The sequence below is a fragment of the Elaeis guineensis genome, chromosome 11 (assembly GCF_000442705.2).
Source record: "Elaeis guineensis isolate ETL-2024a chromosome 11, EG11, whole genome shotgun sequence".
NCBI lineage: Eukaryota > Viridiplantae > Streptophyta > Magnoliopsida > Arecales > Arecaceae > Elaeis > Elaeis guineensis.
Window position 1 is genome coordinate 122,707,741 of NC_026003.2, and position 24,286 is coordinate 122,732,026.

Here is a 24,286-nt window from a genome sequence, read left to right on the forward strand (position 1 = left end):
TTAAAGAAATCAAAGGCAATTGACAGAATGATCTTTACAGAAGTTGGTGGCCGTTTGAAGTGAATGACGTTCCAGAGTGTGTTCTTCGTTTGTTCGGCTGCAATCAATGTGCCTCTTCCAAGCCATCCTGACAGTCGGCTGTGAAGCGTGGATGTTCGCTATAGGGAGCCTCATGGGCACTGCATGAGTTAACGTAGAGAATTGCTGCAAGTTTTTAGTATGGAACTGTCCTGCTGGTTTGTATAAAAGTCACTGTAGCAACTTTTAGTTAAGAATAAATTATAAATAAATAATATCAAATGCCTATTTTAATTGTTGAGCACTCCAAATGCTAGGATTAGTTCAAACTTGACATGAGGAACTCGCGTGTGATACCTATCTTCTACGGGGTTTTATACAGTAGACTTCTCTCCAAGGTCCTAACATGCTGGTGCTGGATTAGTACAAATTTGCATACGGAAATATTTCGTAAAGCCCCTATAAATGAACCAGCCACATTCAAGTCTATATTTTTCTTTTTTTCCGGAAAATAAATGGAGGGAAGATCCACCCTAGGATTTATTGAGAGATAAAGTCAAGGTACAAGTTACAGTGTCAAAGTAGAGCACGTTAGAAAACGAAGGCTCATTAGAAACTAGCGGTTGCTTGACACCTTGGCCATAGATTGTTGAAGCTTGCTATCTGCAATGACCAACCAGGAATTAAAAAAATGTTAGGATCTTCTCATGGTCTTCGTCTAGAGATTGTGCTTGTTGAATCCACCCCAACCATCAAGATACCAAAAGCTGAGAACACTTCAGATTTTTGCGAGTATAATTTCATCTGCAAATCATTAAAGGATCTTTCGCAGAATAAAACAAATACTTTTCCTTGTTATGAAATCTAACGCATCATTTGGCCTTACTATCGGTTGTTCAATGCCGCTCCATGGTAGCGAGAAATTGTCTTCCATGTGATTCTAATTTGTTCTGTGATGAAACTTCGATGCCTGTGTGCGGGATATTTGACCAATATAGTCCTTAGCTTTTCTTCTACTTCAATGAAGGAAAATTGTATCGAATACCTGGAAGTAGTTTATTTTTGTCTCTCCGTATGCTCTAATTCTTCATATAAGGATATTCCTTCTCCATATCGATCCTATTCTTGAACTCTTGAACTAGCTTGCAATTCACACACACACACACACACACACACACACACACACACAGAGAGAGAGAGAGAGAGAGTAAAGAAAAGAAAATGTAAGGTTTTAACTGGCTCTCTTTAAATCCTGATCTGTGCTCGCAGCAAACAAAGTCCAGAATTGTAACATGTGCCATAAAAAATATTCACTTGTTAATATCAATGTTATTTTCTTGACAAATGTTTCGAAGTTGGTTTATTAGTTACACAAATTTTCAAATGTAAGATTGAAGGTTATCTCCCCTATGTTTCAATATGAATCTTTTTCACCTTTTTTTCCCGTGTTTTTCAGATTCCATGATGATACTGAAGTTGCAAATTCCACAGCGTGCAACCCAAACAATTCAACCAAACGCATATACAATATCCATGGGACATGGACACGTATATCAGGATCCAAAATCGGTCCTCACAAGCCCTGCAAATCCTTCAAGAAGAAAGTACTTTCTCGAATCTTTTAGGAGGATTATGCATTTTTAATGAATGTTGACAAGTTATTTGATCCTCAGGGACACATAATTCATCAGTGGAACAAGATTTTCTTGGTGGCATGTCTTCCTGGACCCCCTGTTCTTCTACTTCCCCGAAACCCGAAAAACAGTGTGTACATCAGATGTAGAGGCACCACTTGAAGTGGCTCCAACAGTGGTACGCTCCCTAGCAGGCGTATTCCATGCTGTTCAAATCTTTGTACGCTTCCGAACAGCATTTGTTGCTCCATCATCTCGGGTATTTGGGAGAGGGGAACTTGTTATCGATTCTTCCCAGGTTGCTTCAAGCTATCTATCCTGGAGCTTCTGTCTTGACCTCATTGTCTCTTCCCTATGTACAAAACCAACTACTAGTTTCTTAACCGATCTTTCCACCACGATGCTATTGTTTTGTTCCGAGTCATTTGTGGAGTCAGATTTTTGTTCAGATTTTAAGAGAATGGAATATATCCAACCACAATATCATGTCGAGCTCGGTCGCGTGAGCTTGTCACCCAAGCGGGGACGATAGGGTGGTTGGACCATGCGCGTGGCTTGGTGATGGATGGGGTGCACGACACAATATCATGTTGTAAGTCACAGTTAATTGCAATTTTTTGAGTTTAGAAGAAATATCACATACCCAATTTTTTAGGTTTTCATATGAATTTCTTCCGTGGCTGTGACGTTATTCCATTTTCATGTTGTACAGAATTATACGATAGAATTATAGAAGATCATATAGTAATAATAACATTCCATTCAATCATCTGTCATTAACCATAACCTCCATTCTTAGGAAGATTAACTACGACCAGCTTTAAGTGTGCTTTATATTTTTAGTGAACTATATTGGCTCATAATGATTTAATGCAGAACGCCAACTAATGTACTTGAATGATTGAACCAAATATAACGTTTGGTTGAGATGTCGACATAGTTGGTTCCTGATACTTGATTTAACATCTACCGACTGGAATTGAACTTAATCCAGCGAACACAAAACCATGCCTTTTGTTCATCGATATTGCATTAGGTGTGCATCACAAATTCCAAGCTTTCTTATAAATTCTAGGATTTCTTAAAAGTTTTTAGTCCTTGACTATAACTGTTAAAGCTTTCAGTCGGATCACAAAGATTGCAGACTTGCTGGATACAGACCCAGACATGCTTGAACTTTTGGCGTAGTTTCTCTGTAACATCTGTATACAGGGAACTAATCTCGAAGTCTTGCGTGTGCAGTTTCTTCTATGGATTGTCATTCCTAACCTAAAAGGTTCCACAGTTGCCGAAGAACGTCTTCAAACATGAATCTAAAAACTGGGTGACAAATGCCCTTAACCTCTTTGCAACCGCAGAACCATGAAAGAACCGTACCATGAAACCATGAAAGAACTGTATAATAACCATCCCTGATCCCATGCATAGCCCTTACCATGAAGAGAGCCAAAAGTACACCATGTACTAAAGTTGTAAGGAGCTTGAATATCAAGGAAGCAGTCAAAAGCCCCAATCTGATTCCAGTAACAAAGTCATATGCAAGTCAAAAGGTGCAAATAATCCCACAAGAAAGGTGGACGGTAAACCTTTGAGTCACATCAGTAATGTAAGAGCCAGTTCACAGCTGCACTACAAGTATGACGTGACTATTCATCATAAGAGAAACCTGTGAGCTCACTTGGGATTCCGGAGAACGATGATGACAGAGTCCCCTCGAAGGAACATCTTACTGATGAATCTATCCTTGTTGACGGGAAGAGCTTTCTTCTTGCCTTTACCAGTCTTGGGTACCTACAGAAAAATACAATCATAATCACGGTGGGTAGACTAATGATGTAAAAGATAAAAAGTAACATATTTGTTGAAACTACCTCGGTCCACATTTCCCTAACATTTTCAAGAACCATGTTACAATGGCGATCAAATGCTCTGACACGGCCAAGGAGCTTCTTGTTGTTCCGGCAATTAATGAGCACCTGATGTGGCAATAGTTTTAGTCCAAATCTATTGGTTTTTTTCTATTGGAGATTTAAGCGCAAAAGATAACGAAATAAATACAAAACTTTTTGCCAGGTATCTAGAAGGCTGCAAGTAAAACTAAATTCTTCAAAGATAACCAAAAGGGAGGAGGATCCCTTTTGAAGGATTTATGCTAGTGGTTCAAAGTTGTGAAGAAGCTGAAATTACAAATAATTGATGTCATTAACTGAATAGGTCATTTTAAAGAAATCACTACCCTAAAATTTCGCAACAATTAGGCTAACCCTCTTGTTGAGCATATTACACTAATGGACAGTAGAGGCCTCTTACCTGCGTATTGTTTTTGACACTCATCATCAAAACAGAGAGAGGCCCCGTGTTGAATTCCTCCTCTTCTTTCTTTCCAGCCTATCAGAAATAAGTTGAACAAGTAAGCATTTCTCAGTCTGGTCAACAACCGTAATATTACTTGTACAAGCATCATCACTATATAGCTGATAAAAACATAAAGTGGTTTTACATCCACTTAACCCTCTTTATGCTGTTCTTTACGGCACTGTTTCCAACAAGTTTCATAGCAAACTGCTACGTAGTAATGTTTTATGAAGAAGAAAATGTGAACTAAGCATCTCTAATTCTGGATTGTAATGAGGAGAACGCAAAGAATTTAAACCTGACAAATTGCATGATCAATTTCAAGCATAAGAATGACAGCAAATAAAGCAATATGGATAAGGGATTTTCTCCCCATAGCATCCATTTGCTGCAATCACATCATGTTTCTTGTTATATGGCTTATTGCTATTGCCTGTTCAAGACATGTTCATTCCATGAATACCTGAAAAAATAATTTCAGAATCCCTGTTTCTGTTACCGATGTTAATGTTTTAGCATCTGGTGAACTCTCCATATTATGATGTAATTTTAAATATTTGTCCTTAATTTGAACTGTTCCTCAACACCGAGCCTGTAAAAGAAGTCCACCAGCAGCCAGCCAACCCAACAACACTAGTTCAGCCTGGAATTTATGTCATCTGAGGGCAAACACCAATATAATTCCAGATCTGCAGCCTAAGCTTAGAGAATCGGGAATATCAATCCAACAAAACTGACCCAATTTTAACTGATCAGATATAATACTTGATCCAGTATCGACTTGAATTCAACCAAAGTCAATAACTGACTATTGTTTACATATGTACAAGTGAGATTCTTTCAATGTATCCCTCGAAAATCCTTATTTGCATATTTACCCTTCAAAAAAGTTGAAAGTGCATGCCAGACCAGAAGCCTTACATTTGCATGTGTAACCTTCTGAGTTAATTTTCATTCAAAACCAGTTCACAGGTTCCCTCTAACACATAGTACCATTGCCCACAAAAAATGCAAGGACATATGCCATTGTCATGTGGAGATGCCATGATATAGATCTTACCAACCTCAACAAACTAAGATGAGAAAAAGCTGGCACGTAGAATCTCCACCTCAGAAATGCTTGACATCCCACTTTAAGAAGCCCTTGTTCTATAAGAACTCTTGATCTCAATCATAAAGAATCCAACTTAATGGAAGCCACTCAATCGACAATCATAGGCTAATCAGGAGGACATACAAAAAGAAGCAATTGATATATCATCTTCAGCTAGATCATCTTATAAATAGCATCCGACGCAGCTAATGCAAGTATATTAAAAGCAAAGAAGGCATTGAGGGGAGACAAGTGCCCATAAGCCTTTAGTGGTAAAGAAATATTTAAAAAAAAAAAAATACATAAAGCTAAGATGAGTGCATCTCCTTCTTTTCATCAGAAACTATTAAGCATTGAAAGAACTTTAATTTGAGGGCAACAACTTGAACTCCCAAGCATTAGGACAAGGAAGCCCGTGACTATCAAGATCAACAAGGAAAGATTAATATGAGATGCAACCTCTTAATTCCTATATGGTAAGGGAAGTACCTTCAAAAGTTGCATATATCCAACAGTGAAGCAAAGGTCCATGGATCACTTCCAAAATGAACAACATTACCCCTACTGTGGCATCTGTATTGTCAAGTCAATCCTATCTCCTCACTTGTTAATCATGATTCCAGTCCCCGAACCCACTACTAAAGGGGGTGGTCCAGCCAATTGACCATGTTATAAAGTTTCTGCCAAAGTTCCAAAAATAAAACAAAAAACTTGACTTTCACTCTGAACCAAATTGATGTTGTGTAAAAAAATTTCAGCGGAAACTGACTAAAAAGGAAAACAGTGTATATGGGTAATCTGTGTTTGTTTTTGTCATTTCTTCATTTCTTTCAATTCCTAGAAGCATTTTATGAAGATTAAATTCAGATTCTTTTGGTTTTAAGAAGACTTTGAAGCAATTTGACTTTAGCCTATAAAGTAATTTGAGAATTATTTGATATGGATTCAGCTCCTCTGGTGCTCCTATCTCAGCCACATTGAATCAATTTATCAGATTGTCAAATATTACAAATATATATTGCACCACTAAATAATGTTAAAGGTGAATTAACCTATTATTTAAAAAAGATAATATATATATATATATTTTTATTGTTTCAGTATGAAGCAGCCAAGGTTCTAAACAACATGACAATACTACAATGAATTCTAATTTATTTTCTAGAAGTTAAATAATCTTTCTTTACACTTTCCCTAATTTTTTTTCCTTCTTTCAAATTTTCTTTCAACCAAAAACCACCTGGGCTAGAGCAAACTGCCAAACTAAAATTCTTTCTAGCTCGCCAAGGACAAAACCAGAACCAAGGTATTATATCTTGCAAATAGTCTATTATCATAACACCTAGAACCTGTTTGGCAAAATCTTGCCAGATCTAGCAGAACAAGCGGAGAAAGAGTGTGCAGCAGAAAGGGAGGGAGCAAGAGCATGAGAATGAGAGGGAGCAAGAAGGGAGAGCAAGAGGGGTTGCCAGGCCCAAGTCCATGAGATTAAGAAAAGGCACCTCAAAGTCCTTTTTCTTTCCTTAATCCCCACGGGAATTGGCCTTGAAGGCCCCCATGCTCTCCCTTTATCGCTCCAGCTCCCTCCCTCTCACGCACCCCCATGTACTCTTCCGAACCAATCCCACTGGATCCTGCAGGAACTTCCTAATCAGGTCCTTAGTAAATGTAATATACCAGGGCAGGTTAAGTCCAATTGCACAAGCCAAAACAATTAATCATACAGAAGAAAACATCACAATTGCATCAACAGAAAGATCTAGGCTTGCAAGTTGCAACTTAAACCAGATGAACCCAAGTCCCAACAGAAAACAGGTCAGACTGAGCAACATACATTTTGAATTTATGAGCATCGGCTCACAAGTAAAATTTAATATCAATTTGGTTTACATTAAAGGATGAAACCAGCTTGATGCAATCTAACATGACCAGAATTTGCCTATTTTAAAGTGCTGATTCTTACTTCAAACTATGAAAGCCCAGATGTAAGCTTCTATTACTTTGAAGAACAATAGCCCCATGAGTTTGAGAGAAAACCAAGGCCATTAGTTTCACATCTCAACATGAAGAAGAAGTAACGTCACTTCTACCTATCCCCATCCTCCTGAAGCCTATTTTGATCTGATGGCTCTCAATCACAAAAGCACCATTTCCTCCAACCCTGGGCCTCCTGCTTAATGGATAAGCCACAAAAATGTTAACTGACTATCTTCAAGCTGAGAAGCATATAATCAGGATGAACTTCAATAGCCTGTTTTAGCCTTCTGATTAGGTCAAACCAAAGTTTTAAAACAATTTAAGTAGGCCATCATTTAACCTGTGCTTGATGTCCCAAAACTACTTCTCTTCTTCTCTTAATCCCTCCAAGATACTTATTTTTCTCCTTTTTTCAAATTGAGCGGCCATACCCCTCAATAATTGAGGAAAATTGTATAGTTTTTAAATTCAATATAAAAATGGCATATGCCTTGTTTTATTTGTTAACTTCATAAAAACCAAAAAGATCCACTCAATAAATTTTTGGTAATTATGCCACTTCGTGAATCAAGCTAATGGTTTTGTGTAATTAGGAAGAGAATAGAAGAGCATGTGTAATTTACTCATAATGGAGGAGCACAGTTCATGATTACCACTTACAATAATAAAGGTTTCTTATTCTTGCACAAATAATTTTTGATTACTAGTAAAGATATTACATCCCAATAAGGAATATCCAGTTCACTTGGACCCCAAATCACATTGCCATGATGTTAAGTTTCAAAAGCATGCCTAACAAGTAACATCAAACACACACATTACCAAAACATACAAATTAGATGTTGGGTTTACAAAACTTACATTAGTGTCATCCTCCATTGTCTTACTGCAAAACAGAACAGGAACCTAAGTTAGCACATTAGGAAATAGAAAATGGGAAAGTATCTTGCACGACTATAATATTAGTATCTCAGATGATCATGAAACTAAGACTTAAGCATAATAGAAACTAAAACGGGAGCTTCCAAAAAGAATTAAATAAATGGATATGAAAGAAAAGAAATACCAACATCTAAATGAACAAGCAATAATGCCTATTAGCATTAAAATCGAAATCACACAAAAAATTATTTCCTCACAATTACAAACAAAATAATTTAAATCTAAATGCTTTTTCACTTGTTCATGTTTTTAAAGAAGGGGTATGGCCATAAATCATACAAGGTTAGTTACACACTATTTTCAATAAGGAATCCTTAAGAAACGGGAAACCAGAAATATTTATCATTCTGCACCAAGGTCTTGTAAAACAATTCCAGCTATACAAATAGATAACCAAAAACTCCAACTTTTCATGGAATGATCCTGTGCATCTTAGAGAAGTTTTAAAATTTGAAAACATGGACTTCTAAATATTTTAGAAATGTTTTGAAGTAGAAAAACATGATAGGTTTCTAATAATTGGTGAAAAAAATTTTAGACCAAAATTAGAATTTGCTATTGGGGCAGTACTGACTTGGTGTCCTTCGAAGTTTTAATTGAGCAACAATAGTTTCAAAAAAGTCCTTCCTTAGTTATTATTTGTTAGAGTTATACAGATATTAATGGTTGGATTTAGAGGTCTTTATATGTAGTGCTTCATGGAATTATAATTCTGTTAGTTTGATATCATCTGATGATAAAATGGCAAGAATTTTTACCAAATTCATCCAAGGAACATGAAGAAAAACAAGGCAAAATTTAATTGAAGAAAAACAAGGCAAAGTTTAATTGAAGAAAAACATGGCAAAGTTTAATCTAAAAGATTTAAAGAAAGGAAGAAGAAACAAGAGTCCGACCATTAGTAAACAGAACCACAAGTCTCAAAAAAGCACAAATGCATGCAGCAATACACTCAAAAGTGTGCATGTAAAATTATTTCAACCAACATACTTCATCATTTGCTCTGTACCAAGATCCTAAATGCAACTCGTAAATCTTGGACTAATACAAAATCTAGTTCAAGGCATCTAACTAAACATATACCGAAAGAGAGAGAGAGAGAGAGAGAGAGAGAGAGAGAGAGAGACTAAGGTCCAAGTTTCTACAAGAAAGTGCAGATTAAAGTGGGTTAAACTCGAGGATGGAAACTTCAGTTGTATTGTTCCCACAAAAATTTGACAACTGAGCCAATCCAAAAGTCTTAAAATACTAAAAAGGGTTGTGAATATCAAGTTCCATCTTTTCAAACCTTGCATATCAGTAGATTTATATTTAGATTATTGATACTTTTAAAAATTTTAAGCAAATGCAATCTCATCGTAATACACTAAGTGTCTAAATTATTCCTAATTGGACACAAAGGGGAGCCTTAGTGCAATGGTAAGGTTGCTCCATTGTAACCTAGAGGTCACGGGTTCGAAATATGGACACCTCCAGACATGGGGGTAAGGCTGCACCATTTGACCCTCTCCCAACCTTGCAATGGCAGGAGCCTCATGCGCTGGGCTCCAATCTAGTAGTAGATAGCCCAAAAATACCATCAAATATACTCATGCACTGATCCAGGGATTAACACAAATGAAATCAATTCCAATTAAACTACTTGACACTTTACTTTTTAATCTGTGTAATTTGTGGTAATGATTTCTTTGGATCAACAACTACTTTACGTCAAGATTATTTTGGCAGCCGTATTTTATGTGCTACTTTCTTTGAATCAAAAATTGCAATACATCATTTTGTCTCATCAAATGCATTCATAATTGAATACAATTTTCATGCCATACAAATTTCTCTAAAAAAAGGGAGAAGAACACATCAAATATCATGCCACAAGCATTATCCAATAAAGGTTTATTGTATTTTCATGACTAGAAGAAACAACCCTTAGTGCTCCAAAATTTTAGGACAGTAACTCAACCACATCATAGAATCAAAATTTGAATTATCTTCTCAACCTTCACACAAGTTCTGTTACTAAAAAAATCTGCTTGACGAATTCACATTGCCAACATAGAAAACTATCAAATCCAATATGAGTCTTCGTCAACAATAAACCCATAAATTTTAGGTTTCAAACAAAACATAATAATTTTGATCTGAAATACTATAATGCATTGATGGTTGGTCTCTTAAAACAATTCTTGTTATTTTTTAATTCCATAAAACTAGACATTTTTACCTAGATTTACTATTCTTTGTGCATTTGTAAAAAATTAGCTAGAGACTCTCAGCCATGGTACCTCATTGATTCAACATATGAAGAATGGTGATAGATTATCACCAATTGTGAATTTTCATCCAAATGATCAATGATGATAGTTACCCGACTTCCTAAACCTACAAATCCCATCATTATACAGTCACATAATTATATAGAACCCAAATGATCAACAAACTTGCCCAAAAATTACATCAAGCAAAGCACATTTATGTAAAAGCAAAAGTGATCTCCAACAAACAATGCAAATAGAAAGGAAAAGATGATGCAACAACTTCTTGATGATAGTGATAATAATGCTATCTCATGCTTCAGAAAATTTTTGACTCCAATTTGATAATCGAATTTTCATGGCATAAACCATGATGCTCATTGAGACAAATTATTTTGTTCCAATATATAAGAAAAAATAACCACATAACTAACACTGACACTGACATTGGCAAATAGTTTATTTTAACAATATAGCCAAATATAAATTAAAACAACTTTCTTAGCAAATTCAAGAATAAAATTTTGAATTTATCATCCACAAATTCAACTGCTGATTTTAACCCCTTCAAGCTCATGATGATTTGTTTCATCAAATCATGTAATAATTATACGAAGAATTACATACACGTGAAATGTACATATGCATAATATGATCACTAAAACAACCCTTGCTGATCCTGCCATGATGCAGCAATCATAACCTTGCTCTGAATTACTCTCCTAATCACTAAATCAACCTTGGCACAATCCTGTTGTGATGTTCATCATAGTTCAACCTTGTTCTCAATTACACTCCTAATACTATGATGATTTTTCACATTATTCTAATCCTAAATTTGTTTATGCCAGCTGGAAACAAACTTAAATTCCAAAATCTACCACAAATTCACAATCTTTATCCTGATAATTGTTTCGGCTATTACAGGACATAATCTATTACAGGACTTAAATCTATTACAGAACTTAACCTATTACGGAACTACATTAAATCATTAAAATGTCAATTTGTATTATATCAAAGTCATATAAATGTGTGCCTTGATGGCAGGTTATTACTTATTAGTGTGGCATAAGGTGTGTTACCATCCATGTCACCACATATCAACCATATCACTGTAAAACACTTGGTTACACAATAAAAGCTAACAAAATTGTGATACGTGCTTGCAACCTCCTTTTTTCTACTGAGGACAGCTGGTGCATTTCCCACACTTTTTTTCCCTCGTATTTTCCTTTTAGGATTTGAGATCACTCACAAAAACAAGACAGCAATATATTTCAACATCGATTAAGGGATGGAAAACAAGGTAAGCCTTCTATGTGAGCTTCCCACGTTATAGTAATATAGGAATTCCCTACGACATGAAATTCTCAACAGTAAATACAAGGCTCCAAATGGTAAAGACTCAAGAAGGCACTCAGGGGATTCTAGATAGATCCCAACTACTGCGACCCAAACCCTGGCATCTTCAACCCAGATGAAATTATTAGATTAGAATCACAAGGAATGAGATGCTAATCTGTGTGTGTGTGTGTGTGTGTAAACATCTACAGCCCGCAAATAACCGTTCTACCATCATAACTGCATTTTTGGAAAGAAACAACTGAAATTTTCTTGCCAGAAAGTTCCTGATCTGAACCCTTCCCTTCCTCACAAACACCACCAGGTATCTAATTTTCGTGAAAACCTTTGCCGGAACTGAATGATCGCGGGACGCAAGAACAAGATTTAAAACTTGCAAGCAGTCTTCTGCATCCATGCATCAAAATACTCAAAAAGGAGAAGGAAAAGAAAAAAAAGGTCGAATTAAACTAGACCATCCTACAGCTTTGCTCTTTGCACCAGAACACAGATACATCGATCGAACTTGAAAGAAAAGGCTTAAACCCTAACACTGGGAAAATACAAGAAGCCTGAGAAGTTGGAAGGGAAGAGAGGCGCACAACTTGTTGCTCCTTTCGCCGACCCTTTCTTCTCGCAAACCCTAGACTTGGCGAGTGGCGGAAGCAGGAGCGGGAGCTCGTCCCCTTGGATGCCGCGGGCTTCAATCGATCGACACTCACTAACAGAGAGAGTGACGCCTGACGACGCCATATTGCCTACTGGATAACGCGACTTTGCGTGCCGCAGACGCCGTCAAAAGAACAGATCACGTGGGTTGCAGCTGCACCGATCCGGTAATGCTCATGTACTGTGTTCATAATTTACGAATAGATTGTTAAAATTATATTTTTTAATGACTGGTTAAAATTATCTTCCAAACAACAATGTATCACTAATTCGTATTTTGTAAAAGAATTATTGAATAGATCATGAATCTACGAATATGTTATAAATTTTACATACAAGTTATGATTGAATATATTTGAAATTTTTTATGATTTTGGATTGACTGTCATGGTTGACGGATATGATTGACTGATATTTTAAATTTTTATAAAAATCATTAAATTAATTATGATTGAATATATTTGAATTTTTTTCATGATTTGGTGATAAGGAATTTTTTTTCATGATCGATTGATAAATATATTTAATTTTTTAATTAAAAAATTAAAATATTTTCAATTTTATAATCAAAGAAAGCAAATGCCTCTATCTAGATATAAAAATATAATTTTTTCTTAAATTATTCAAGTCGTATAGAAAGTAACGAAAAAATGACCAATTTTAATTGTTTTAAGATTAATATTGTTACTAAATTCTAATATTTTTTGATTACAAATGTTAAAGGATTTGCAAACAATAAAAGAAGGTGAAATGGACATCATCAAAAGATAGTAGAAAAAAATTATAAAAAATTGGAAAGAATTAAGACATATTAAGATAATTATGGTGATGAAGAAGAAAATAATAATTATCTTTCACTGACAAGTCACCAACAATAATGTCATATTTTTGAATGTGGAAGTGAGAGAGAGGGTGAAATTAAGAATCTCGTACGATAATAGACATCGATAATGATAATATATACATAATTATGTGCTACTTATGTCAGTCATGATCAATAAAAAATTTAATAAAATATTATATTTGCAATTTAAGTTTTCAATGACATCATGATTTCATTATAATGACATTAACGGCTATTATTTGTCCATACTTGCTTGGACGTGGATTATTGAAAAATAAATTAATAAACAAGTTTAAATTTTACATATATCAGAGGAATTACGTAAACAGTGCATTACAACCGTTGTAACGGAATAATGGCCCGATAATTGTCACTAGTTATATTACCGTTACTCACAAGTGAAGAATAACGGACATTTCAAACCGTTATAACGGCCGTTATCTAAAACCTTGACTCATATCGGTGGGAGGCTTACTTCTGGAACCTTCCTCTTCCCCGGATCCGGAGCCCCGATAATATGAAGAGCCGCCTTCGTTGATCCTGCCAAAATCTCGTCGAGTTCTTTTCAATTTCCTTCACCCCAGGAAAATCACCGGTATCGACCCCAATTTGGCGAACGACCTCCGAGAGCCTCAGCGACTCCTCTGTCCCTAGGGATTCCCTCGATCCCTCTCGGCGCTTCGCAAACAGAAGAGAGCTCTTTCCATCGACTTCGAAGAAACCAGAGACGATGGTCAGTTATCTCACTCGGTTACTCCTTTAAATCCTTCTTCGTTTTTCCCTTATTCGTTTTCTGTGATTTGATTTGATAGATTTGGAATCTTTTCTTTGGGTTTTACGATTGGCTTTGGCAAGGCATTTGGTTTGGTCCCGAATCTTGATGGGTCATTCTTTGATTCCATTAAGCCCGTCCCATATAGATGGCGCGAGGGTTAATGATGAAAGTCGATGCTTTTCTTGTTTTCATGGTTTTTGGTGGCATTTCTTGCTGATCAGCAATTGTTCAAATCGATGAATTTCATATCTTGCTCTCATACCCTTTACTGCCTTTTTATTGGACAAATGCTTTTGATAAAAGAGTGCCTTTTTGAAACCATTGATTTGACATATAAATGCAGAATCTCGTTTAGGGATGTCCAACTTGGGTAATCATATCTTTGGAACCGGTGATAAGATGAAGCATTTCCATGACTGAGAAGTTATCTGAATGTATACACACACAAAATTAGGAAGAATAAGCGCTGAGTATCTATGCAATGCTCTTGGATTACTATTAAAAAATCAGTGTCCGACATAATAATTTTAATGAACAGGATGTTTGTGCAACTTTTTGTTGATTTGCAGGGAAATCAATTCATATAAAAATGCCTGATTCCGGCAATAATACATTAAAGATTGGCAACGTGTTGACTTACTTGCACTAAGTGTTGATGTGATACCCTTGGACCTTAGTAGCAGGCATCATTCACGTAGGTTGGCGCATCTGCTTTGAAATTTCCTTGGAAACTCGTTGCTGCACCCGTTTCTCAAGCATTTCCTATTAAAATTTTTTTATATGAGAGCCCGCTTCCCTATATGTGTGCTCCTGCATCACCACCTGCTTCTGGTAACAAAACCTTAGACTAGGGTCCTAGTGTTAGGAAGCCCCAGTATCATGTCTGCAAGTGTTGTAGAAATAGGTGGTAAAATATCTCCATTGATAACATGTAAATTAGGAGGAGATCATGACAGGTAAATAGAAACATCTGCCGTTCGCATCATACCTGCCTTGTCATCTCTACCTCCAAATGGCCCTCTAGGTTGTATGTGGGCCCTTATCTTGCCTTGTTGCCTTCATGCATTGAGGATTGATGTTGGGTTCAAAAGCAACTGCAGAAAGTTCTTCAAATTGGTTGACAAACTTTCATCCATCGAACTAGTCTTATAGATTGGATAAGGCTTACAAGCTACGGCACATGTTGTTCACGTGGAAAATCAACCTTCTTCAACATAATGATCCAGTACTTTGATGTAGTTTTCACATTATAATTCTAGCAATAGGAGTCATGTGTATGTTGTCACAAACCTGAAAGGGCATAAAGGTGACAAGGCTAGATTAACCTCGTGATCCCCTTCGCTGCTCCAAATAATTTTGGTTATGTAACTTATATGTTCTATACGCACAAATTGCATTTTCCTATATTTTTGTTTTAGTTTTGTAAGAATTATATTTTAAAGTTCTGTATTAGGTTTAGGCTTGTCTTTGCATATGTGTCCATTGGTTGGTGTGTATATTAGGAACTTGTGCTTACATGCATCCGGATTTTACCATAAGCACTCACTAGGGCTGCAACTGGACACCAAATAGTTAATGTGGGGGGGATAAGTTGTGGAAAAAGATGAAAAGTAAAGATAGAATCGTGACTTCCTATGATTAACTTTATTTTTCCCTTCCACATGAAATAAAGTCAACCGGGTTATAGGCTGCCTTTTAGGCATTGTCTAATTAAGTTTAAAAATGCCATTTTGGTCTCTAGTTTTTGGCTGATTAAACTGCTAATGCACCCCAAGCCATCACATAACCTGCATCCAAACAGGGCCCAGGCTTATATAGAGGTAAATAACAAATCAACTAAAAACTTCATGTATTAAAGTTGCTTACATATTAGACTCAATTTCTTTTTGTAAACGTAAGATGGATGATAAATTCATAATTACGGAGACCAAACTTGAAATACAGAGTGTTTACAGATTTGTCAACTTTTGGTTCTCTTTTTGGCCTATTTGAGAGTAGATTACCATCAACATGCAAATTCCATGTATGGGAGGGGGATGTAATGCGACATTTTATAATCTTTCTTCTTTGTATACTTGTTATTAATATAGTATCTATTTACACGCATAAATTTTGACAAGTTAAACCGTAGCAGGACAAAGTTGATTGTTTCAAAGGAGCATGTCTTTGCCTTCACTAATTCATGACATATTTTTTTCCATTTTAGTAAAATGTTGATCATGTCTTTGTTTTATTTTGTGAAACATGTCCTTCACAGTAGAAAATGCATGCTCCTATTCCCTGTAATAGATGTCTTGTCTTTTATTAGGACGAATTATTTTGCATCACATCCTATGAGAGTATTATTTTTCTTTTCTTCTGTTTTTATTGTTTAACTAGGCTTCAAAACTTCTTGCCAACTTAATTATAATGGGTTCTGGAATATTGGGAAGGGCTGTATTGCAAGCATATCGCAAAGCAATTGAGAGTAAGTTTATTATTTTTTTTCTTGTTTCTTTTTTTCCTCTTCCACATGCTTTTGGATATTTGTAGTTCATGCTATCATCATTCTTCTTATTTTACTGTAAACAAATAAAGATATTTACTGTTCAAATACATACTTTTCCAATTGATTGGTTCTAGCTATGTTTTTTTTTAAAAAAAAAAAGCACTTTTGCAAATAATTTGAGCCAGTTCATGTGAATGATGACAATAGTATTTGACATTTTTATTTTTTTCTGTTGAGGATCATTATAACTTTGCAATCACAATTTTTAAGTCTATATCTCATATGTGAGAGGTTAGCTTCATATATCCTTCGTTCATCTTTGTATTCTTCAAGCTTCACAATCCATATCATCTCAAACCATCACATATAGATTCTCACAACATTCTTTTAGGTTTTCTTTGGCCTTTGTCATCATCTTTTTGAACTTTGCAGGGAAGCCAAACCCTTTTTTTTCATGCAGAATTTTTTGCTTGATTGCATATGTCAAACCAGTAAATGGTTTCTTGTCTCAGTTATTTATTTTGATGTGACTTGTATGTAATTCTTCTTTTGGTGGATGGTACTGGAGATCATCATCTATGGTGAATCTCTTTGTTTTGGCTTTCATTGATTTGGAGATCCAGTCTCTAGGCCTGTTCTGGCCCATTTTTAGTCCTCTACCCCACTGTTACTCATATTTCACTCTTTTCTTCTAGTTTTTTAAAATCTTCTTATGTTTTGCTCACTCCAACGAGTACCTAACCTATTGAGATGATTTTTCGTTCCTTTCTCTTCCTCATAACTATGTCTGCCCTCCATGTTCTTCTTGCTCCTACCTTCCCCTATTTTGTACTCTTGAAGCCCCCCTTTATTTGTATGGACAGACCATATAGGTTTTTGCTCAAATTTGCATGATCTTAATCATAATTATCTTCTAGACCCATTTCCTTTGTCCTATTTGTCACCCACTCAAAAACCTCTTATCTTCTTGTTTTAGCCTTTTCTCGGTTTCTTGTATTTTGTTGGCTTTTTTGTTTATCTTCTTGTAAGCCCTTTTCCATTTAGAGAGCTTTGCTTGGAGTTCATCTTTTGGATATTACCTATGAGTGAGCCTATGTGTCATGCATTCGCCATTCTCTTATCGATTTCATCATGCCTATTGATGTCAGCAAATTGTTAACAAGCATTGGGTACTAACTTCGTGACGTGTACATTTGAAGTGGGCATACTGGTTCCCATGGATTGCCTCATTACTCATTAGGTCGGCATCATTTCACAAGTGTGTACGTTAATGCTGAATAAATCATGATATGGTCCGAGTAATATATGCCCAAGTTTCCTTCTATAATTTTTGGGTTGATTAATTTTTCATTATCATGTGATTTGGATGGTAAGTGTTATCCTTAGCCTCCTTTGAATGATTGTTTTGCATTTTTTTTTGGGTGTTAGGGGGGCGTAACTTTGAAAAAGCACTCATACAAACGAAATATGGATCCTTACCGATAGGCCTGTTGCCCCTTGTAGATTATAGGTTTGTCACTTTAAACAGAACCCCCATGCTTTCCCTTCCTTCGTGATGGCATCAAGTTACCTATCTTGTGTATGGCTTCATGTAAAGACACTTTATGCAATGGTGTTAGTGATGTGGCAACAAGGCAAACTGGTTGAAGAACTTTACCCTCTTACCCCCTGGGAGATAGTGCTGGAGGGAAGTGACTATTTGCTTATCCCACGCCCAGCCCTCTCAACACAAGCTCGTGATACATGCGAAACTTGTCAGTCAGGTGATACATTAGGCAAGGGTGAAGGGGGGATTTAATTGCCATGATTACACTTCAAAGATTAACACACAAATAGAAGCAAACTGGATTGAAGAACCTTTTTGGTGAGGGAAATTCCCCCAAAGAAATTTTTATTCAGCCAAAAGACTGTCCTATACAATGTATTAGGTGCATATAGGGGACATGACCACTAATCTTAACTCGGGCATTACCCGATATTGAATCATATTCAAAATATGACTCAATAATGAGAAAATATGTTAGATTTATAGTAGAATAATTATAGAAACCTAGCTAAAATTTGATAGTCTCTAATGGAAAATCCGTAGGAAAATCAGGAGAAAATATTTGAATCAAATTAAATATTTGTCTGTCAAAGTCTTTGTCCACAAATTAGCTGGCTCTTGTGAAGCTTGGTATGGTCTTGGTAGTCATAGTACTTTCTATTTCACCCTGTGTTGTATCATCAGATCCATATACCGTCACATTGCTTAGGTCTCGATGTGGCGTGTGCCCACCTCTTGGCTGTAGGACTCGACCACTAGTATCCATTACTCCCTAGACATACGGCCAATGAGAGGGTGTCCTAGCCTATACCCTGTGGATAGTAGTTGCACAAGCACAACATCCTTCCTACATTTCCACATGATTGCACGTGGAGTTCATCAGGACCATGTCAATTTGATAGGCATAACATGGCAAAATAGTTATGAGCCACCAAGGATCTATTGTGTGACAATACATGTGCTTCAAATGCAAGCATTTTGTCATTATATATGCTCAGCACCATTGTAAACATGCAATAGAATCCAACTGAAAGAAAATGCAAGCACAGCCTACAAGTTCATATTGATGCATTTTAGGGTAGGACCAAGTAGATGATCAGGCAAACATATAACAATAATGCATACCTACAAACACTAGACAATGTATAGGTTGATGTGTTCAATAAGAAAGAAGCTAATCAAGCCATGCTTTTAAGTATGCAGTTAGCCTCCCAAAGCTGTATAACAAATGCAAATTTCTACCAAAGTTTTGTAGGATAACTAATTGAAAATAATGCCATGGGGTTTTTCAATATCATAAACCTAATATTTCACAAAGCATGCATGTAATGCGCAACAATTTGGAACCATCAACCATGAAGTTAGGCCCTTGTGTAAATGTATTTGAACACAAAAGAACTAACAATTATACTAGCTCCATTTTTTTCCAGAGTAACCAGCAGATCTTAGATTAGGCTTTATCATATAAACAAGAAATCATTTTAATCACAACATGAGGAACAACCATGATCTAGGGCAGCTAATAACTACAAAAGATAGATAGCATAAATAATATGAAATTGTAGATGCTCAATATGTGCCACAATGATGTGACTGCCACCCATAGACTTTATTTTAGATGGAATTAAGCATTTTAATTGTAAAAGGAAGCACAATCATCATAGAAGGCAGCAAATAAGCTCAAGCAAAGTAATCCTGACACAAACAGCTCAAAATTTTCCATCTTTCATTATTTTTCACATGCATCTATAGTTCCTGATTAGACTTCAATTTTGGAAAAAAATAGCCATTCTGATTATCAGAAAGAGCCACAGCCGTGGTATAGTGCAGCAAAGATGTATAAATCGGGCCAGTAACCAATAGATATATCGAACTCCAAAGAATATAATTTTTCACAAAAAAAAAAAACTTGTAATTCTGGCTGTGCAAGCACAAAGCCTTCAATAGATGCAAGCATCCATGATAAAATCCATATAAAATAGCTGCAATATTTCTGAGATCAAGTTGTTCGGACTAAAAGCCCAACATAGAATTGATATATCTCCATATGTGAGATCAAACAATCTCATAATAGGGTGCAGGGTATGCATGCTGGGGAGTAGGGAGGTGGGTTAGCTGGACCAGTGGATGTCTCCAGGAGTTGCCCCCTGGGAAGGAACTGTCACTGGAGTGGATGATGAAGGAGATGGAGTAGAGGATGACCACGGAAGAGGGCATATAGGTTGCCCATGCCAGATTTCTGACCAGTAGCAGCTTGCCAACCCTCTGGTGCTCACCAGTGCATGAATGATGGGAGGAGATGCCACACACAAGGAGAGAGATAGTAGGAGAGGGAGGAAGGCAGTGGGAAGAAGGTAAAGATAGAAGCCCACCTGAACCTCCTTGCACAATAATGATAGCCAAGGGCAAAACCATAATTATGTGGAATAGGAATCCGTCCAGTTCTGTGTCACAAATCTAACCCAATGGTGGAATAGAGTTATGCCATGAGGTGCTTGGATAGCCCCCTCCTGCCACATTACTATATTCTGGAGGTTCAAAGAAGAGCGTTTGTTATAATAAGTGGGGGACTTATTCAGCATAACACTATTCCAGGGGTTTAAGGAGAGTGTTTGGCATAATAAATTGGGGATGGTGGGGTTATCTCCCACTTATTCTGCATCCAAGCATGACCTAAAAGATAAGTATGTTTCCAACATCTTTCAGGGACTCAACATCTTTGGATTTTTGCAAAAACCGCCCATTTGCATAGCATTGTCACATTGTCACACAAAACTCTAGTTTACATTCGTTATGCATTAAATTTGGAACTTTTTGTTGGCTCCTTAGTTCCTTTCATTATCTAACATGTTTTGAAAAATTTTGTAGTGTTTTTATGCTATAAATGTGTCCATATTGGATTATTTACTCTTACATCTTTAAGAGTTGCCACTTGCTAATTCCTTGCTTTTATCAGGGCCTTTTAGTTTATTAACCTTTGCTACATTTTTATTCTATGGACATGGCTTTCTTGTTTTGAGTTAAGAAAACTTTTCATTCCTAAGGAATAATAGCTTTGAAGTAGTATTTAATTTCCAATCCAAGGTATTCTGGTGGAACTAGTGCAGTTCCATGGACCAGCTTCGACAATTTGGTGAAACCAATGAACCTTTCTATGCCTTTGGCAAGGTGTCAAGTGCTCTATTTCTTTGTATGTAAGCATGTGAGCATGTATGTAAGGTTTTAAATCTCGTGAGATTGTGCTGCCCTAGTTCTTCCATGGAACAGGATGTGTCGCCATCCTCACTTCTCCCTGACACTTGCGATGGGGGATGCCTCTCAGTACACGTCAATCTGGATGCTAGGACACTGGCGAGGTGGTCACATCCTGACTGGCATCATGGGATTCGAAACCATGTGTACACACACTTGCACTTACATACATACATATGTATGTATGTATGTATATATCTTCGGGATGGTCACATGTAACAAATTTTATTAAACTGATTTATCTATCTTCTAAATTTAAGCCCAAGAATGCGTCTATGTCCTACCTACATAATGGATATTCCTGTTCCTGTAGATGCCAACAAATCTGGTGTTGCACAAGAAACCATTAATAATATTCGCAGAGCAAGCCGAGCTATGACCGAACAGGAAGCCAGGCAGATCCTAGGAATCCCTGAGCATGCAACATGGGAAGAAGTCATGCAGGTCCTTCCACCCACCTAAGATTTTCTTCCCCATTTATTGTAATTAGCCATGAGTTCTATATGCTAGTTATGCAGTGTATATAATTGTTTTTAGGACTCAATAACTGTAGTTTAATGGTATACGTGCAGAAGTATGATACTTTGTTTGGGAGGAATGCTCAGCATGGAAGCTTCTACCTTCAGTCAAAGGTTCACAGGGCTAAAGAATGTTTAGAAGCTGTCTACCAAAAGAACAGTCCAGGAAATTCTTGAAATCCAAGTTCCTGTCTACTGTTTTGAAAGCAGCTTTTGCTGTTCTAGTTTTATACGCTACTTTTTCCCCATATTATTTCTGAAATTAGAGAGTGTATATATGCAATTGTTCTTGTATCTGAAGATGGTTTAATATAACTTGCCAGTTGATGTAAAGTTGATAAAAGAAGAGCAGGATCAAGATTAATTAATTGATAAAAAAATTCAGGGGGCAGAGCTTGTGTTGTTTCCTCCTGCCATCTTCACCCCCAAACTTCCTCTCTGATCATATTTTTGTTATTTCTTTCCAAGGCCAGACTTTCGTAACCTAATAGCATGCAAGACACGGAACTTGAAACCATGGCACCAGGAAGGCTATTTCTAACAAGTTCAACTATATCAAAAAAAAAAAAAAAAAACATCATCACTATCACCTTATCGCTTGGTTCTAGAGCTGTTAATGAATCGGACATAATCGAACAGTGACTGTTTGGGATCGAATATTGTGAACTATTGTTTACTTCGTATTTGATTTGGATTCGAATGTATTTGAGGGAATTTTGTTTGAGATCGATTTAAGCTCGTTATGTTCGAATTAGGCTCGAGTTTGGTTCATCTAAAATAATAAAAAAATAAATATTCGAAAAAAATAAATAAATAAATAAATAAAAATTATGTTGAATTTGTGCAAGACGGTTGTTCATATCTTGTTGGGTTTTTTCGATTATTCTATCGAATGTCGGAATTCTTCTTACCATTGCTGGAATATCTTCTCTTCAGATACTGATGGCCTGTGCCTCTTCGTTGGAGACACCTCCAAGCCATTAAACATCATCAAGTCCTCCACTGTTGGCTCCACAGGGAAGCCACCACATCGGACTTACCTCAGTGCCTGTGGTCTCCATGATTTTGACCACGGCAACTTCTGTCTCTGCATTAAAAATCTTGATTTCGAGAGCTGCAACGATGGCGGAATCGGAATCGAAGAGATCGGGGGCTGGATGTCGGAGGAGGATGATTAGAGACCGGAGGCATGGTCGTGGGAGGAGGAGGAGGCCATGACGGTGGAGGGCAGAGGCGAAATTTTCGCCGCCACTGCCATGGCTGGTGGGGTGGGATGGATGGCGAAGCCCATTCATGTGGTGCTGGAGGACGGTTCGGATCGTACTTATGAAGTTTCGGATTGAGCAGTTGGAGGTCCTCCGTGCCTTCTGTCGTGAGAGAGGCGGAGAGGTCGAGGGATGAAATGATGAAATGAGGCTGTTTGAGGATTAGGATTTGAGTGTAAGAGAGTATATACAGGCTAGGTTTAACTGATCAATATCACCACTATGGATCATTGATCCAACGGTGATAAACAAGCCTTCTTCAGCCGCTGGATCAATGATCCGATAGTGAGTATTAAGGCTTGTGTATACTTAAAAAAATATATTAAAAATTTATAAAAAAATAAAATATTAGTATAATATATATATATAGATATATATAAAATATTAATATATTATTTATTTTATCAGTTTTTATCGATCTGAACACGGTCGAATAAAAATTTATTCTAGTTTGGATCATTAAGATATCGACTTTAAAAATTTTGTTTATGTTTAGTTCAACAATTTAACGAATGAAACGCATATGACTCAAAAATAATTTGAATATTTTGAATGAATGAACAACGGGCTAGATTGATAGCCTTATTTGATTCAATTGGAATGGGGTAGCAGGATTGGCATCTTATGAGTTTGCTAGTGTTTGTTGGACCATGCATATTTCAGTCAATCACTGATTTTTATATCGCTTGATGCATTGAGAAGGCCAATGGCAGATGATCTATAGCTTAATCCTCATAAAAATGGGGAGTTCATATTCCAGGTTCGTTGCTGTAGTTGTGCAAGTGGAATGTTTTCCCCCTCTAATCGGGAATGGCCGCTAGGATTTTTCTTTTCCCCCTTTTCCCTATCTTGCCCACTCTCAGAAATCCACCACGGTAAATTTTGTATCCTCGAAATCGAAATTATTTGGTCTCCGCCTTCTTGGTTCGGGAGCTTGGAAAAAGAGAAGACCAGGCAAACAAAAGAAAAGATATAACAAGGCGAGAGAGCAACTTTGTGAGTATAAACAAGAATAGCTTGGCACTTTGTTTGTGGGACCAAGCAGCAGAAACCATTGCATGTATCGAAGAGGCCTCCGTATTGCATGCACCAGGTGCAATTGGACCGCGTGAAATCCCACGGTGAGAGGCTCTTCGATAATGAGAGGCTAACAGTCATCTGTGAGAGGCTCATGTCACACAGATAGTGCTGCGGAAGCAATTATTATTCGTGCTCTTTTCTCCGGCTTAAATGACCTGATTCTCATTTATCCTTTGCTCTCTTCTTGAGATTTCTTGAAAATTAAAATGGCCTGCAAAAGAGGTTACATTACTT

At 36.7% G+C, this 24,286-nt stretch overlaps 2 protein-coding genes and 1 pseudogene across 6 annotated transcripts; 2 read left to right on the forward strand and 1 right to left on the reverse strand.

Annotated features, from left to right (window-relative positions):
- Positions 1 to 3,117: 3,117 nt before the first annotated feature.
- LOC105054503 (uncharacterized) lies at positions 3,118 to 12,352 on the reverse strand. 5 transcript variants are annotated; one of them, XM_073245608.1, is made up of 7 exons: positions 12,218 to 12,345; positions 7,939 to 7,963; positions 7,064 to 7,270; positions 5,590 to 5,780; positions 3,963 to 4,040; positions 3,524 to 3,628; positions 3,118 to 3,443 (listed from the first exon to the last, which is right to left on the reverse strand). In XM_073245608.1, exons 4-7 carry the CDS (start codon positions 5,629 to 5,631, stop codon positions 3,327 to 3,329), a joined length of 342 nt encoding a protein of 113 aa, XP_073101709.1. In that variant the 5' UTR covers positions 5,632 to 5,780; positions 7,064 to 7,270; positions 7,939 to 7,963; positions 12,218 to 12,345; the 3' UTR covers positions 3,118 to 3,326. The 5 variants fall into 5 exon arrangements, with proteins under 5 accessions (XP_073101709.1, XP_073101710.1, XP_019709389.1 ...); XM_073245609.1 differs by lacking the exon at positions 7,064 to 7,270; XM_019853830.3 differs by lacking the exons at positions 5,590 to 5,780; positions 7,064 to 7,270 and having other exon boundaries at positions 12,218 to 12,352.
- Positions 12,353 to 13,615: 1,263 nt separating this feature from the next.
- Positions 13,616 to 22,137, forward strand: LOC105054505 (mitochondrial import inner membrane translocase subunit PAM16 like 2). The gene is made up of 4 exons (XM_010936029.3): positions 13,616 to 13,861; positions 16,283 to 16,370; positions 21,503 to 21,633; positions 21,762 to 22,137. Exons 1-4 carry the CDS (start codon positions 13,859 to 13,861, stop codon positions 21,882 to 21,884), a joined length of 345 nt encoding a protein of 114 aa, XP_010934331.1. The 5' UTR covers positions 13,616 to 13,858; the 3' UTR covers positions 21,885 to 22,137.
- Positions 22,138 to 22,249: 112 nt separating this feature from the next.
- On the forward strand, positions 22,250 to 23,232 carry LOC114914625 (uncharacterized; annotated as a pseudogene).
- The last annotated feature ends 1,054 nt before the right edge of the window (positions 23,233 to 24,286 follow it).

What these genes read in the sequence shown, in the direction of transcription:
- LOC105054503 (XM_029267388.2), bottom strand. Translation starts at nt 10,414, where the DNA reads ATGATGGGATTTGTAGGTTTAGGAAGTCGGGTAACTATCATCATTGAT. An exon ending in TCATATGTTGAATCAATGAG is followed by an intron (nt 7,964 to 10,301) that starts GTACCATGGCTG and finishes TCTGTTTTGCAG; the next exon opens with TAAGACAATGGAGGATGACA. An exon ending in CAATGGAGGATGACACTAAT is followed by an intron (nt 4,041 to 7,938) that starts GTAAGTTTTGTA and finishes TATTTCTGATAG; the next exon opens with GCTGGAAAGAAAGAAGAGGA.
- LOC105054505 (XM_010936029.3), top strand. An exon ending in ATATCGCAAAGCAATTGAGA is followed by an intron (nt 16,371 to 21,502) that starts GTAAGTTTATTA and finishes CTGTTCCTGTAG; the next exon opens with ATGCCAACAAATCTGGTGTT. An exon ending in CATGGGAAGAAGTCATGCAG is followed by an intron (nt 21,634 to 21,761) that starts GTCCTTCCACCC and finishes GTATACGTGCAG; the next exon opens with AAGTATGATACTTTGTTTGG.